Source organism: Bipolaris maydis (genome assembly GCF_028858645.1).
Source record: "Bipolaris maydis strain C4 unplaced genomic scaffold PSV08scaffold_8, whole genome shotgun sequence".
Lineage (NCBI taxonomy): Eukaryota > Fungi > Ascomycota > Dothideomycetes > Pleosporales > Pleosporaceae > Bipolaris > Bipolaris maydis.
In genome coordinates, this window is record NW_027093864.1 from 57,604 (window position 1) to 72,478 (window position 14,875).

Genomic DNA, 14,875 nt, shown 5'->3' on the forward strand with positions numbered 1-14,875 from the left:
GACTCTTGGTACATCCTTCATACACAGCAATAATCAATAAGCTCTTGTAGCTCATTGTGTTCAATTTAATGTCAATTTATCATCCATCTCTTTCAGCCAAGTAACACCTTTTGCACCTATAAGTGCGTTCAATAGATCTATGTATTTGTTGAATTTACTATTTCACTCAGCTCAGATCATATGCTATGGAATCACCTGTTCTAATACTTTTGTTAGGGGCTCGCAATTTAACTTGCAGCTTCATTAACTGCGCTTCTCGTCTTCATCCGTAAATTGTTCATTTAAGGAAATTATAGACATTCGCGGCTTCTTAGATGTTTTAGATCAAGTCGCAAAGTCGCTAAGACGCTGATACTTCTAGATTGCAGTAAAATATCACAGTTAAGGAGATAATAGATATTTGCAAATCTCTGCTTCATGACACTGCCTTAAAAGACCATATGTTTGTTGCATGAATTGGATGGTCTTGTACTATTGATAAGTGGATGTCGTTCTATAGTCTAAACTGAAATACACAATGGTTTAGTTAAGATTAGAATATGCTAACAGGCTCTACAGTACTTCCAAACACTCCTGTATAATTTGTTTCCATCCCAGGCTTCTTTGACGTTACACCAGTGCACCCGAAACAATAGTTCTGACCTAGAGGATTTTAGATCACCAACGAGGAAGCTTGAACATTCCAACCAACACCTGTTTCCTGTTAGATACGGACCTTGCATCTCATCCATAATTGTCTTATGCCGGCTCACCGTTATTAATCGTCCACCTATGGCCGCTCCCACCGCTACCACGATTCCTGAACAGCAATGCCGCGACCATTACTTCCCTCATTCAAAAACCCGTGAGCCCATCGTTGGTGAGGTTGAATGCTCTCAATGGGATCCATCGCCGTGTAGCCAATACATGCATTTGGACCAGCTGCCAGTGTTTTTGTTGCCACTCCGTAACTCTTTGCGTTCTTTGCTCCTCTAGTCGTGCAATTATGTATCAAAACTTGTGAGCCTCCAATGTCGATGTCGAGAGCGTACCCTGCCCCACGATCCGTCACGCCGTCACGGTTCATGACAACACAAGTAACCGTAGTTCGAGATGCAAACTTCTCAATGTCGATGTGGTTATTGAACCCTGTGAGATCAAGGTTGCGAACCCATAAGTCAATAGTTCATACAGGTACCCGGATGGCCACACCACGGCATCGAGTGTCACTGAGTGGTATTCCTGAGCATTTTGGTTTGATGATCATGCTAAGGTTTTCAATTCCAATCTCTGAAGCAAATACAGGTGGCTCATAGGGCATGAGCTGGATCGGGGTCATGATACTGTTCGATGCATCAAGAGAATCGGTTAGAGGCACATCGAGAACGATTTCAGTGCCGTGAACGGCATGCATTCTCCGTGGCTGCTGAACAAGTTGACCAGGCTATGTGTATTGGGTTAGCTAAAAATGTCTTGCTGCAGGAGCAACGAACATGCCTTCAGCCACCTAAAGTTCCGTGGGTATCCCTCTGCTTTTGTATGAGCAGACTTTTCCATGTCATTTATTCAACGCTGTGTCACAATCGGTTCAACGAACACGTGCATACCAACTGCCAATCCATTTGCGTCAGATACGCGTACCGTGTTTGTGCCAGTTGGTACATATCCATCAGTAAGCTTCACGCTCGTGTGTCTTTTCTGCTTTCTGATTGTGCTCCCCAGTTTTAAAAAATCACTCTCCAAACCTTTTCGAGTAAGTATGATTTTTCCAACACCTGCACCTCGTAGTGTCGTCCCATTAGCTATCATTAAGCTAGTAATTAGTAGATAAGTCCCGGTTTCGAGTGCGAGAACTCCACCGCCTGATTGGGATATGTGATCTAGTGCAGACTGGATGTATCGTGTTTGGTCTCCTGATCTAGCGCGAAGGGTATATGCTGCGGGGTGGTCTCGTTCCGGAAGCGGTGTTTCAGATCAGTGATAACCAGCATAGGAAAAGTCTGGTAGTTTGTCATCTTTCTTCGTCCATTCCTTCTTATATTCTATGTTTTGGTGTTAAGAAATGCAATGAATGTTCCCAAAAGGACAAATAGCAGCGCAGCTTTGGAAGGCGTTTCCACTTATGAAAGAGAAAATTCGTAGGAGGGATGTGCAAATGACCAGATAGAAATTAGACAACAGGAAAGCAAATACAGCGTATAAGTTATACTCTGCGTTTTCTGCCTGATTTTGTAGTTGCTACAATTCTATGTACTGACATTGCTCAAAATGTGGCACATGTGCTGTAAGCACTAAAGATAGCTTTCGTATGGGATGTGATCCAGATTTCGAAAGTGTCACACTGTCATTTTACACACGAAGAATTTGCCCGAGAAAATCAACTTTTGTCATGCTGGGAGGGGTCATACATCAGGCAATTACCCCAGGAAGAAAGCATTCTAGAGGCTCAAAGTGGCCTGAAGCTAGAAACTACGTTGCCGATGTAGCTGAGAAATTATCGGGAGTATTCGAGGCATGCTAAGAACAGATTACTGAGGTCACACCCTGTACTATCTAGGCAAGCCACGGTGGATACGATTTAAAATCGGTTGAAGGACCAGTACGGCCACCACAACGCAACCCCTGCTTCCTCTAATGCTGCCATCACATAATATTGTCTGACAGTTAGTCTTGACATGATGTCAATCACGTGGATGTCGGTCGGCCTCTTACCTTCCGTACCTCGTTGAGGAAGAGAAAGCTCTTTGTTGCTTCGAACACATTGCCCTTGGTATAGTACTTTACTGAGTCAATCTCCTTATAGGAAGCTGTACGATTGGCTGGCGAAGCTACTATGTCGTGGGATCGCGGGAACGTGAACGAGTAAAGCCAAATCGATTTTGTAACAGCATTGAATGACTTATGAGAGTTGATCGTAAGTAACGAATAAATGATAAGATCCGCCCAACTTTCATGGTCATTGTTCTAGGATGGGCTATTCCGTCCATCCATAACCTCTTTGAGATGTCAAGAATATTTGTAATAGCTTGCCATCCCTCGGCTCGGATAACCATTCTTGCCGGGGTGCCTGGCACGTGATTTTTCCCCGCGATGATCGTTATCCTCTAACGGGATCGCCAGTCAGCTCTCGATCCTTCACACCCTGTCAACGAGAAAGTCTTTCTCATCGTTCGTAACAGCTGGACATTTCATGACACTGCGCATCATCCGTTCCTACCACGAATCAAAAACTCATTGGTCTCAAGAGAAAATCTGTGCTAAGAAGCACGCATCGAGCGCATACCAGGTAGGTGTTGCAGACTGAACTGGCCAAAATTAGCTTAGTCCAACCTATTCCCTTTGGGAGCACTAATAATAGATATGCAACTAGGCACGGCTAAAGCGTGAGTACGAAATTCCGTGCTAGGGACACTTGTGTTTCGTCTGCTCCGGCTGCTCGGAGACGCCGACAGATAGGCAACTAGACTGCTGTGTGCTAAGGCTAAGGCGTAAATTCAAAATCCCGTGCTAGGTATCTGTTTCTTATCTGCCTCCCGAGTTCCGATCCAGTACACCTGCCATATGCGCACATTTGCCTGGGCTTTCTTAATTGGATTATTTTCGGCATGTGGCTCCCTCAAGCTCCTTACTTCCTGTACAGCACGTGAGCAGAAGATAGTATGGCAGAAGAGCGTACCAAGCCTCTTGGAACAAGTGCTATGGGTGGCAGTGAAAAATCAAACCTGGCGGTTTCCTCTCGCAAAACTCGATCATGTGCTGAATGCCGACGACGACGAATCCGATGCGACGGCGAACAAGTCCCTTGTGCCCAGTGTGTCTATTACCAAGTCCCAGAGCGCTGTTACTATCCTCAGAGACAGTACCGTCGCGTCACCACAGTAAAGTCCGTCTGTCGATTTTTCATTAATGTTTCATGTCTGAACATGTCATTGTTTGACACTGACGGATGCAAGCAGAGCTTATGAAAGTTTATCGGACGCGTACAACACAGCCCAAAGAATTCTTGAGCGCTTGTTTCCCGGCCTAAGTATCCAATACCTAGATACACTGTCCCGCGACGAACTCATCAGTCTCATCTCCCCTCAGACTGTCATTGAATTTGCGCAGGCAGAAGCAGCGCAGACGTCAGACCCGGCAGCGACAGAAATTTTGTTGGGGTTTGAAGGTCCGCGAACTCAAGAATTTATCTGGGACGAGCGTTTTGATGTCGCGAATCAACAGCGCCAGGCTGGGATCGACGATGTCAATGGAATCACCGCTCTCTTTGATACGGATAGTGGCCGCTCATATCTAGGAATATCCTCAGTTCCAGCGATACTCCATGTAATGGCTTACACTTCACCTCATCTTAGCTATGCGATACAGACGAAGAAGATGGAAGCCAACCAGGAACCGACCAACGCACCACTACTTAACCTACCGCTATCATTCTCACAAGTTCCATGTCCGCCAGCAAGTCAACGGCAGGTAACGGATGAATCTGCCTTGATCGATGCATACTTTCAGTTCCTCCATCCCATCCTTCCTATGGTGGATGAAGCCGACTTTCGTCAGTGTTATACTCACGGCGGTAGAACAGACCTTGCTCGTGACCCGTGGCTAGCATTACTGAATATGGTTCTTGCATTTGGCTACATATCCTGTAACGACGATAGTAAAGCTGGGCACTTACATTTCTCTCAGCGAGCATTAGAGAACATGAACGTTTCGTGCTTTGGTGTGGGTCATTTGTATATGCTTCAGGCTTTGATCCTCTTTGGTGGCTGGTATCTGCATTTTCTGAATAAACCAAATATGGCGAATGCTGTTCTGGGTGCAGCTCATCGCATGGCTTTAGCAATGGGATTGCATCGAGAGATTCCGTTAGACAAAATAGCCTCGGCGGAAAGTCATTGGATGGCCGGCGTGCGCACTAGGACTTGGTGGTGTTTGTTCTGTCTTGATACTTGGGCTGGAACAACTCTTGGCCGTCCACCATGCCATGTTCCGGGTATGGCTGGCTTGAATGAAGCGTCGGCATTACGCCGTGGTTTCCTGGTGAGTGCCCTGACTTATTCACTATCCTAGGTGAGTTTCATAATTCACCACACTCTAACTGATCATAGGATTATGGCGCTATCTCGATGAACGCGAGCGTCACATTTTCCATTATCGCTGCTCGCATACAGGGACGAATAGCTAAGACCCCATTGATTCCGCCTGCTGCTGTGAAACAGTTTGATAACGAGCTTCTCAAATGGCACGACAATCATCATCTTGTATTCCGGGGAGACTCTGAACCCAATCAGGATATTTCTTTGGCAGCTCTCTTCATCGAATACCGATATTTGAACACGCGTATGCTCCTCCATAGACCATTTTTGCTCGTTCAGTGCGTAAAGGCTGGCAATGTCCATAGTGACCTGATGTCTTTTGCAAACACCTGCTGCTGTGTCGCAAAACAGACAGTGGATACGATTGCAAGGACCTGGTACCCAAATCAGTTATTGTCGTGGAAAGCATCTTGGTTTCTCTTCCAAGCTTGCCTGGTCTTGCTGCTCAGGCTCCAATCCACTTCAATTTCGCCTTTCGAAGCGAACGAGCTGGAGGATTATATCACTCAATCAATGGATTTATTCACCAAGATGTATCCTTGGCGGACTGCACTGAAGCAAGGGCAAGACCTTATCCAATTTATCTGGTCGTCTCGCAATAAAGGTAATGAGGCTTGGGGATCAAGTTGGCTGATATCAGATGACGACCTTGTAAGCTTACTGGGAATCTCTGATTTAACAGGGGACTGTAGTTAGATTCGAAGTAATGAATCACGGACAGATGTTCTTCAGCCATGTACTTAGCGAATGTCCATCAGAACAACTGAGCCCATGTAGGCGTCTTACTCGATGATGAATTCCTCATCTTAGCTGGTAACACTATTAATAATATTATGCAAGCATAGAAAACAGGACTGTTCGACTAATCTGTTTTTATCATATGATAACCTTGGCCGGTCGAGGCAAAAACCAAATTGTTCAGCAACGGGCTACAAACAATATTATTCGACATCTCTTTGGAAGATATACCGGCCACTTACTGTTTCTGGGACAATCACGGAATATGATATGTCCGTATTAGTCTGGATAGGCTAGGCGACATATCCAAGATTAATCCCCTAAAATAAGCCCTTATAGTTAACCCATCTCGGATATGCTTGTCAGCGGGTTTCGTATGTTGCAAACGGCACGATAGAGGGTGATAATTTAGGCACCGCAAGGATGATCGGTATCGGCGACCTCGTAATCTCTCATATGTTTCTGTAATATGCAAGGTAAAATTCAAGGATCGAAAAACATAAATAGGGCTAGAAGGCGTACAGATAGATTACCAAGATTTAAGCAACAACTTCAAAATCTTCAAACACGCCATCGTCCGACTTATCAATGCTGCCCGCCATGCTATCTCTTATCACTATGTCTTCGATCATCGGAGCCATTGCGGTACCAGCATCAGCGGGAATCTATTCTGTTACTGTACCCGTTGATTTCTTTTCCGGTTGATAGTCTGGTATTGGCTCTTGGTATCGTGCATCTGCAAGCCAAGATTCTACTACTGGAAAAAGCTGGTGTGGTTACCCATATTCTAACAGCGATCCAGTTTTTGCTGTTGTAAGTTCTCCTAGAAATTCTTAAGCCTTCCGAGGTTGGTAGCTTACATTTGATAGTCCCTGAAGGCAATGGGAGGTGCTACGTGGAGCTCTAACCCAGACGCTTGGAGAGCTAAAACTTGAAATTATTGTGGCCTGGAAGCTAAGGTTACTGACCCCATCACTGGAAATATAAAACTCATGTACATCGTGGGTTCATTTGACAATGCATAGGTTAAGGTAGGTTATAACATGAACTTTACACGATATACTACTCACATACACGTAGTCGCCCGGATCTATCGACATCATAACTGATGCGTTTGCAGCAATCCATGGAAATCCTAATGGAGACAAGAACATTGTTATCAAAGGAGTGAAGTGAGAGCTTACAGGCAAAGTCAATACACAACATGATGCACCTGGTACGTCCTGGCCTGCCACTTCAGGCTGATCAAGATCCTCAGATGGTGATCTAGGTTCTAAGTGTGATGGAAAGACCCTGCTGTGCAAGAGTGGTCTGACATGCCTCAGCCCTAATGGCATCTGTAGTGATAAGTCTTGTAACTGGGGGTAAGTGAAATACTTCAACAGTCAATCTACTTGTACTGACCAGCCCTTGTTTTAAGGTGCGAAGGATGGTCATGCAGCTCAAGTGTCCCATACCAAGCGCCTTATCATTGTCTCAATGGATTTTGCAAAATTTGAGTCACCGGATGGGGTCAGCCATTCTAACGATGCTGTAGGAAGTATAGAGAGATATAGCGCACCGTGCGCGAACGGGTAAACAAAGTATCAATTTAGCCTCTTAGTGTTATTCAAGATCGTTCTGGTTTGTTTATAATAGAAGAGAACTTTTGCAGACTAAAGTATTATATAAGAGAGGGGTTTCCCAGCAATTATTTGAACCAAATTCAATGTTCTTCTTCATTGATACGTATGTTATATGTTCTAATGATATACACTTCCTACTTCGAAATTTAGAGAATGCCTTTCTTGAACATGTATTGAGAAATTTGCTCTAAGACTGTGTATTCTCTAAGCGCTCATTGTTTCTAACTAGTGTAATACTAATGCCTAGCTATCGCCCTTGCGCGGTTGCGACTTCTTTGAGTAATATTTCCCCGCAGCCTCTAGCAGACAATTTACAGTTATTGCATCATATAACTGTTAGCATTTGGCTCCGGCCTTTCGGGAACCATTTTGTGAAACAAAATTTCGGGATTTATTAGAACTAGTTATACAGGTATTCGAATCAGCAACCGCGCGCGCCCATTCCTAGCTCTACCTATCAAAACCGTCACGGTAACCCGCCTATCAATATTGTCACGCGCCAGCAGCGTCCACACGAGTAAATCGCTATATAGTCCGTAACGCTGTTCTATCTCTAGCCTATCGAACACCTAACGCTTTACTATAAAACTAAAGTACTATACCTATCTACGCCTTACTCTTACTAGACTAAAACCTCTCTAAAAACTCCTTCTACTAATTAGTTAGACGTTTAGCTTTTAAAGCCTCTTTAATATAGATAATATTATAGTATAGCTACTATATAGTATCTACTTTTAGCTCTTTTAGGTTAATAGCTATAATACTTAAACCTACTAAGTAGATTTTATACGCGTCTAAGTTACTTATAAGTATATACTAACTAATCTATAAGATCCCTTATAGCTTAACTATACTAGTAGATTCTACGCTAGCTTCTAATCTATAGAATCTCTCTCTTATCTACCTATATATCTCTTTATAAATATTATTACATAGATAGATTATTATAGACGGCTATTATAGGTTCTATAGATATAAGAGACTTAATTAGCACTAAATAGCTTAAAAATAACAAGAGTGTTACACGGGGTCTGGATCTATACTTCTCTTACTAGGTCCCACACTAAGGCTAGTAAGCTTTACGCTAGTATTCTATGAGGTTGTCTAGCAATTTATAGTAGAAAAGAGTTATAGATATAACTAGGGTTTTAATAACGTTAATCTATTTAATAGACTAATATATAACTATCTTATAAAGTAAATAATACTAGTAAGAAAGTATAATTTAAGTTAACTATAATAAGAGTAAATAATAAAATTTATCTATTCTTATATCCTTATTACTTCTATCCTAGTACTCTCTATTCTCTCTTAGAAGTATATTACTATAGGAGTAATAGGAGTATAATTCTCTTAAGGCCCCCTGTGCTCCCTTTCTTAGCGGGAGTATAGCTCTTAGCGGGAGCACCTTATTACGTAACTACGAGCCCTACGATGTCTATTACCTTTTAACGTAGACGTGGTTAGCCCTTAACCTCGTCATCCTGCGTTAAGGAGAGAATCCTTCTTGTTACTTGTAACAAAGAGCCGCGAGAGGAAGTTTAATATAGTAGTAATAGGAGATTAAGTTTAGATAGATTTATGCCGTTAATAAGATATTAAGTTCTAATAAATTCGTACCTTTCATAAGATATAATATAGCGAATATATAGGCATAGGAGCGCTTTACGCAATATATTCTTATTATAACTATAGTTTACTATTCTACTACCTTTATCGTAACTATAGTTTACTATACTACTACCTTCGTTGTAACTAAATTTTAGTTATTATACCTAATAGAGATTTATCTATTTAATATATACCCGTTAAGAGGCGTATTTTAGTAGTAATACTAACCTATTTTTTAGTATTTAATAGGGTCTTATAGAGGTCTACTTAAATCCTTTTATTACGTACTTTAACTATAAAGTTAATTTTTTTAATACCTAATTGTGGTAGGTTAGGGTGTGGCCTGCTATTCTTTTCTAAGATAATTGATCTAATACGCTATATAGCAAACAGAGGGAAAAAAATTCAAGCGATAACTGTTAGCATATAACCTTATATAGCATTGGAAAATACTAAAAGAAATTCCTTAAAATTTAATCATGTCGGTTACTTGTCCATATACGAGGTGGTACTATCGCATGGCCACTTCGGATGATCACTCATAACTAATTATGTAGTAGCCTATTCTTCTAAAAAAACTGGTCCATAGCAGATGTAGGAAGAGGTACAGTCACGCATACCAGCCACGATAGGGCAACGTAACCCGCCACCAGAGTACGGATAAGAATCACCCAACTTCTGGTCGTCACCATCACTCTGGTTAAATCGGAGATTTTAACCCTCTGAATAGAAGTTGAGATTATAAACATAGGTTTTAACCTGGGCTGTTGACATGAATGAAGGCGCATGCCGGCGTCCATCCCAGTGGTCTAGGTAAGCGACGTTAGATAATCCTCCGCAGTTATATGTGTTGGAATTTAGGGTGATTGCCTTCAAAACCATTGTTAGCTGAAAACATTATTCTCGTAGCTTTGAGGCCTAAGCTTCTAAAGTCAGAGTCAGGGCTAATATGAAAAGTCATACTGCTGCGCCCTGATAGGTTTGGCCCCGAGCCCACATGTGGCCTCACGACCCATTATGTGAAAATTTGCTAATCAGGGGCTAAGAAGCATCCCGGAGGCGACAAAAAAGACGAAATTCATGGTAGAGTGTGACAGAAGTGTGTTCTCTGCGATTAATGTCAGCACCGATCAGTTACCTATAGTTTCATAAAATGTTAAAATAGAGGATGCATGGCCAGACCAGGCCAACACGTAGATTCAATGTTCCGTGCTAAGTACTTGCTTTTTACTGGCCCCATCACTTCGGGTATACAGGCTAGCACACATTTGATTGTACACAGCCAAGGCGTGGATACAGAATCCCGGGCTAAGCAGTTGTTACTAAGTCACGACAGATAGGGGATGTCCATCCGCGAACGCTATGCTCCTGCAACGGAAGACAAAATGAGTGAGTGAGGTGCGCTCTGAACTGCTCACTCTTACCGCGGGCGTTGGCCCTTTGTGTATAGCCTTCATGGCGATGATCTTCCTATAAGGATGCATGCCGAATCATACTGACTTCGGTTTCTGGACTAAGGTTGCCAAATTTGTACCTTTTCTGAATTGCATCTCATGCAAAAATCATAGCAGTGCTGCCTGGGTAGTCAAATGCCGTTCGTGTGGGTGTGGTGTCAATTCCCGCGTCATGAAGCACCTGGTCAAGCAGTTTATACTCAGAGCCATGAGCAAGTGTCTTCAGCGCACGATATTGGTCACTTAGATTACAATAAGAGTTATAGTCTGGCTGATTTTGTCAAAGATCTTGCATGGATTGTTTTCGTACGTCATGGATTTTATTGGATTATGACGTAATCTGCTGTTTCACTCTAGCCAGACAACCGAACAGTGGAAATAGCTCCTTTTTCGATAGAGCACTTGCACTGCGTTATAGAGGTCATCTGTAAGTGCCCCGACTGGAATCTGTTGTACCCATATCTAATCAAATGTTGAGTGTAGGAAACGGCTGAGCAGCAATAATGCCCAACGCCTTGGCCGCCCCTTGTTTGACTACCGCGTACGTGTCTTCGTTTGTCCAAAACTCAAAGTCGGATGCACCTTTTCCCGGCTTGTTGATCTGCCAAACCATCCATGGCACCTTAAGTTCATTGAAAACGTCGATGTGCTGGCCGACGACAGTAGATTTATTGGGACCGGTAGCGCCAAATTCCTCGAAAATTACGAGTTTATTAGCGGCTTGAGCGTGGTGTAACGCTACGGGCCCTTTGTTGCGAAATTCAGACACTCCACTGTAAGAGTGGATATTAATGAGATCGAGCGTGTCGCAGGCCCAATTTTCAGGTAAATCAGAGTTGGGAAACTCATTGCCGCCGCCTGTAAACACGATGGTTAAAATGACTATACTTATAACACAAAATATGAAAGAATGTTTGGAGTGTTACTTGCCAGTTGAGATGAGGATTTTACTGTCACCCATGATGTTTCGTATCTTCTTGCTTCGGTCACACCACCACCCTGGTGCAGGTGCGATATTATTGCCCAAATGTCCTTGTCCTTCGTTCTGAATGTTAAACGAAAATGTATGATCTGAAAGGTCCTTCCACTGTGGTGCACCCGAGATCAATTGATTCTTGTGTTGGAGGATGTGTGCCATGCGGTTGTCGAAATCGAAGATTGGCGATGCGTCCTGATAGAAGAATGTCACATCGTTCTGAGAAGCAGGTGTTTTTGCACAGTCGACAGCAGGAAGTTTGTATTTTGATACGTATGTATCTGTGTTCAGGATGAATTAGTGTTATATGTAGCTCTGGTTCAAACGCATGATAGGCGTACCGTTTCCCCAGCAACCTAACTGATAGCGGTCGTGCAGAGCAATTACCAATTTGATGCCTGCGAACAACGTCAAAGAAGCTACAAACACCCAATGAGTTATTACCTCGGTCGTGTGCTTCGACCATGAGTAGATCAATGGCGCGCAGCTGGGTATCATCGTATGTGCCGACCTTCCGTGGCTCAATGTCGGGCATCTCTACTGACCCAGTGTCCTTGTTGTTCTGAGCTGTGTACGAGATAAAGATACGAAGCGTCTTCAGATTTGCATTCTTGACCGCGTCGAGCACAGCCAATCGATCATCTCTGTGAACAGTCAGCAAGAGCAAAGGAAGTCTCAGCCGGTTCATACTTCTGATATGCTTGGAGGAAGTATGAATTGACTCCAGACCAGCTCGAGCTAATAGCGCTATTGTTGAGTGACTGCGCTTCTAAGAGTAGGACGCCCATGGCAAGCGGGAGCAATAATGTGAGAAGCTGCATATTGATTGTACTTGAGATGCTGTCAATTTGATACTGGTATCCCCGCGAGGCACACACTCCTTCTTATTTCTCTTCGTTTTGTTTTGGTAGCCTTGCCAACCGAATGTTGCACCTGGCACCTTCTACATTCGGTGTTGTAATTTTCTAGGACCAAGACCGATATTCCACACACCGTCTTGAACCTCTGATACAGTGAACAAAGTATCCGAGACTAGCAACTGAACAGGATATTGCAAAGGCGGAACATAGGGGGCCGTTTCGAGTAGAGTTAGTTCAGCATAGCAACATTCCGTCCACACCAATCCGCTAGCCTTGCAATAGACGGAGCTTGCTTACCCGCGCTGCATTGGTAACAGCGTCACCTAGCGGATAAGCGAGTTATAAAGTATACTTTCGAGTCGTTCACACTCGCTTTAGCGTATAGTTTTCTGAACTATACAACAAATCAGAATAGTGAGCAAAGAATTAGAGAACAATATTCAGTAGCGGGTACTTTTATTAGGAATGTATAATGGGTTACGTTGAAGTCATCAGTCATTAGTATTATTTTACCAAAGGAAGCGGGGATATCTGCTATCCTCTTCACACCAAATCAGCCGTCCTTCATGCCAGCTTACAACAACGTGATCAATGAGCGTATCAGTCTAAACGACTATATATTGTTAGTGGTCAGTCAAAGCGTTGTTGCACTAAGAGAATTTGGCCATCAAATCGCTATCACTTCGTGTGTTACCATGTTTACAATCGGGTTTGCGGATCATTTTCTGATACTTAAGTGCGTATTGTTAGGGATCAACGCATAACCATCGTGGTACACACCAACTTCGAGTTTTCTAGAATAGGTGTAATTTTAGCTCAATATATACAAATCCATCCCAAGAAATCGATTGCAACTAGTGCCAAGTCGTGCAGCCCACGCGCTATAGAGCTAGAAGCTGGTAAAGTAGCTAATTTGAACACGTCTCACTCACGAAAACAAGAACACACAGACCACCCCGCAGCTTACTAAGAGAAAAAGCTTAGTAATAAAATGCCGCCTGATAGTGATACTATTATAGTAAATACGCAGGAAAACGGGCAAGAGAGCCAAGGACCAGAGGCTCAAATTAATAGAGAAATGGACGTAGAGTCCCCACCAGCCACCCCCACCCAAAACCAACAAACACCAAGCGTGTTTGAAATACCAATACTACCACTAAACAAGCGATACGCCAACTTCTCGCCAGAGACTACCTATAGAGGCAGAAACCCATACTAAAACACCTCCAGCCTAAAACCAATTGCCAAGAACGCTGAACAGGCAATCTATTGGGCTAGAGACCTAATTCTCCAGGCCTCTACAATGGAAGAATCTCATATAGCCTAAAACAAGCTACTAGAGCTACTAGACGTCTTTAGGGACTATACTGAAACAGGCAGAGTAGCCAACCAAATTATAGAAAAGCTATCTGCTAAACTAGCTTACCACTTAGCTACGCTCGCAAACGCCTCACAGTAAGCAACAAAGACGCTTAAACAAGCGACGATCGCAGCCTCAAACAAGGCACAACTAATAGCTGCGCAACCTACCCAAAAACCAGCCCAAAGCTCATATGTAGCTATTGTAGCAAACAACTCAAACTAGGCCTGGACGACAGTATAGCCAAGGAAGAAGTAAGCATAACAGGCTAAAAAACCAGCATCTTACTACTAGACGCTGGTTACACTAGAAGACGGCCAAATAATTAGCCCTCTACTAGTTAGAAACAAGATCAACCAAGCCTTTTAAAAGGCAGGCATCGCTGGCCCAGTTATCTAGCAAGTTTCAACAAGTAGAAGAAATAACCTTATCCTAACAACCACAGAAGGATACTTAGGAGAATTTCTTCTAAAGCAAGTTAATACATGGCAAAGCCAGCTCCCAATTAAGAAAGCCTAGCCGCTAGAGTCCTAGACTAAGCTTATTGTACATAGAGTACCAACAACCTTTAACGGAGCTAAAAACCTTCAGCTACTCCATATAGAAATCCCAACGTATAATAAGAACCAAACAATCGTTAGTAACCTATACTAGCTATCTAGAAGCTAGAAGAATAAGTAAACAAGCTCTATTGTAATTGCCTTTAAATCTAAAGAAGAGGCGAAGAAGATTGGTAGTAGAATAACAATTCTTGGCCAATCCCTTCAGGTAGAGAAATACCGCCAAATCCCACTAACTGCGCAATATAGCAAGTGCTAAGGATTTAGACACAACTATAGCAGGTGTAGAAACCTAGCTAGCTGCTAGTTTTGCGCTGAAAACTACCTAACTACTTAGCACAACTATAGTATTTGCAAAACTAAAGGGAAGGCCTGCAACCATACCCTGCTAAAATGCAAAAACTATAAACAACCCTACTTTACTAATAGTAAAGACTGCGAGGTATTCCTATCTATTAAATAATAGTAGAAAACCTTAAAGTACTATAAGTAAACCTAAACAAAAGTATACATGCTACAGAGTCAACGCTATAACTAGTAATTGAACTTAAAGTAGACATTATCGCAATCTAAGAGCCGTGGATTGCACCTTCTAGTAGTAATAACTACGAAGCCCTAA

At 42.9% G+C, this 14,875-nt stretch overlaps 3 protein-coding genes across 3 annotated transcripts; 1 reads left to right on the plus strand and 2 right to left on the minus strand.

Moving 5' to 3' along the window:
* Positions 1-787: 787 nt before the first annotated feature.
* PSV08DRAFT_224064 (uncharacterized protein) lies at positions 788-2,434 on the minus strand (the record flags this gene model as incomplete). The annotated part of the gene is made up of 5 exons (XM_014218675.1): positions 2,337-2,434; positions 1,965-2,021; positions 1,579-1,928; positions 1,192-1,303; positions 788-1,128 (listed from the first exon to the last, which is right to left on the minus strand). Exons 1-5 carry the CDS (start codon positions 2,383-2,385, stop codon positions 788-790), a joined length of 909 nt encoding a protein of 302 aa, XP_014074150.1. The 5' UTR covers positions 2,386-2,434.
* A 1,243-nt stretch (positions 2,435-3,677) lies between these two features.
* PSV08DRAFT_203337 (fungal-specific transcription factor domain-containing protein) lies at positions 3,678-5,858 on the plus strand (the record flags this gene model as incomplete). Its single annotated transcript, XM_014218676.1, has 3 exons — positions 3,678-3,848; positions 4,369-5,016; positions 5,085-5,858. 3 exons carry the CDS (start codon positions 3,678-3,680, stop codon positions 5,766-5,768), a joined length of 1,503 nt encoding a protein of 500 aa, XP_014074151.1. The 3' UTR covers positions 5,769-5,858.
* A 5,108-nt stretch (positions 5,859-10,966) lies between these two features.
* Positions 10,967-12,264, minus strand: PSV08DRAFT_391142 (glycoside hydrolase; the record flags this gene model as incomplete). The annotated part of the gene is made up of 5 exons (XM_014218677.1): positions 10,967-11,387; positions 11,427-11,757; positions 11,818-11,874; positions 11,921-12,120; positions 12,167-12,264. The coding sequence occupies 5 exons, from the start codon at positions 12,262-12,264 to the stop codon at positions 10,967-10,969; spliced, it is 1,107 nt and encodes a 368-aa protein (XP_014074152.1).
* Between the last annotated feature and the right edge of the window lie 2,611 nt (positions 12,265-14,875).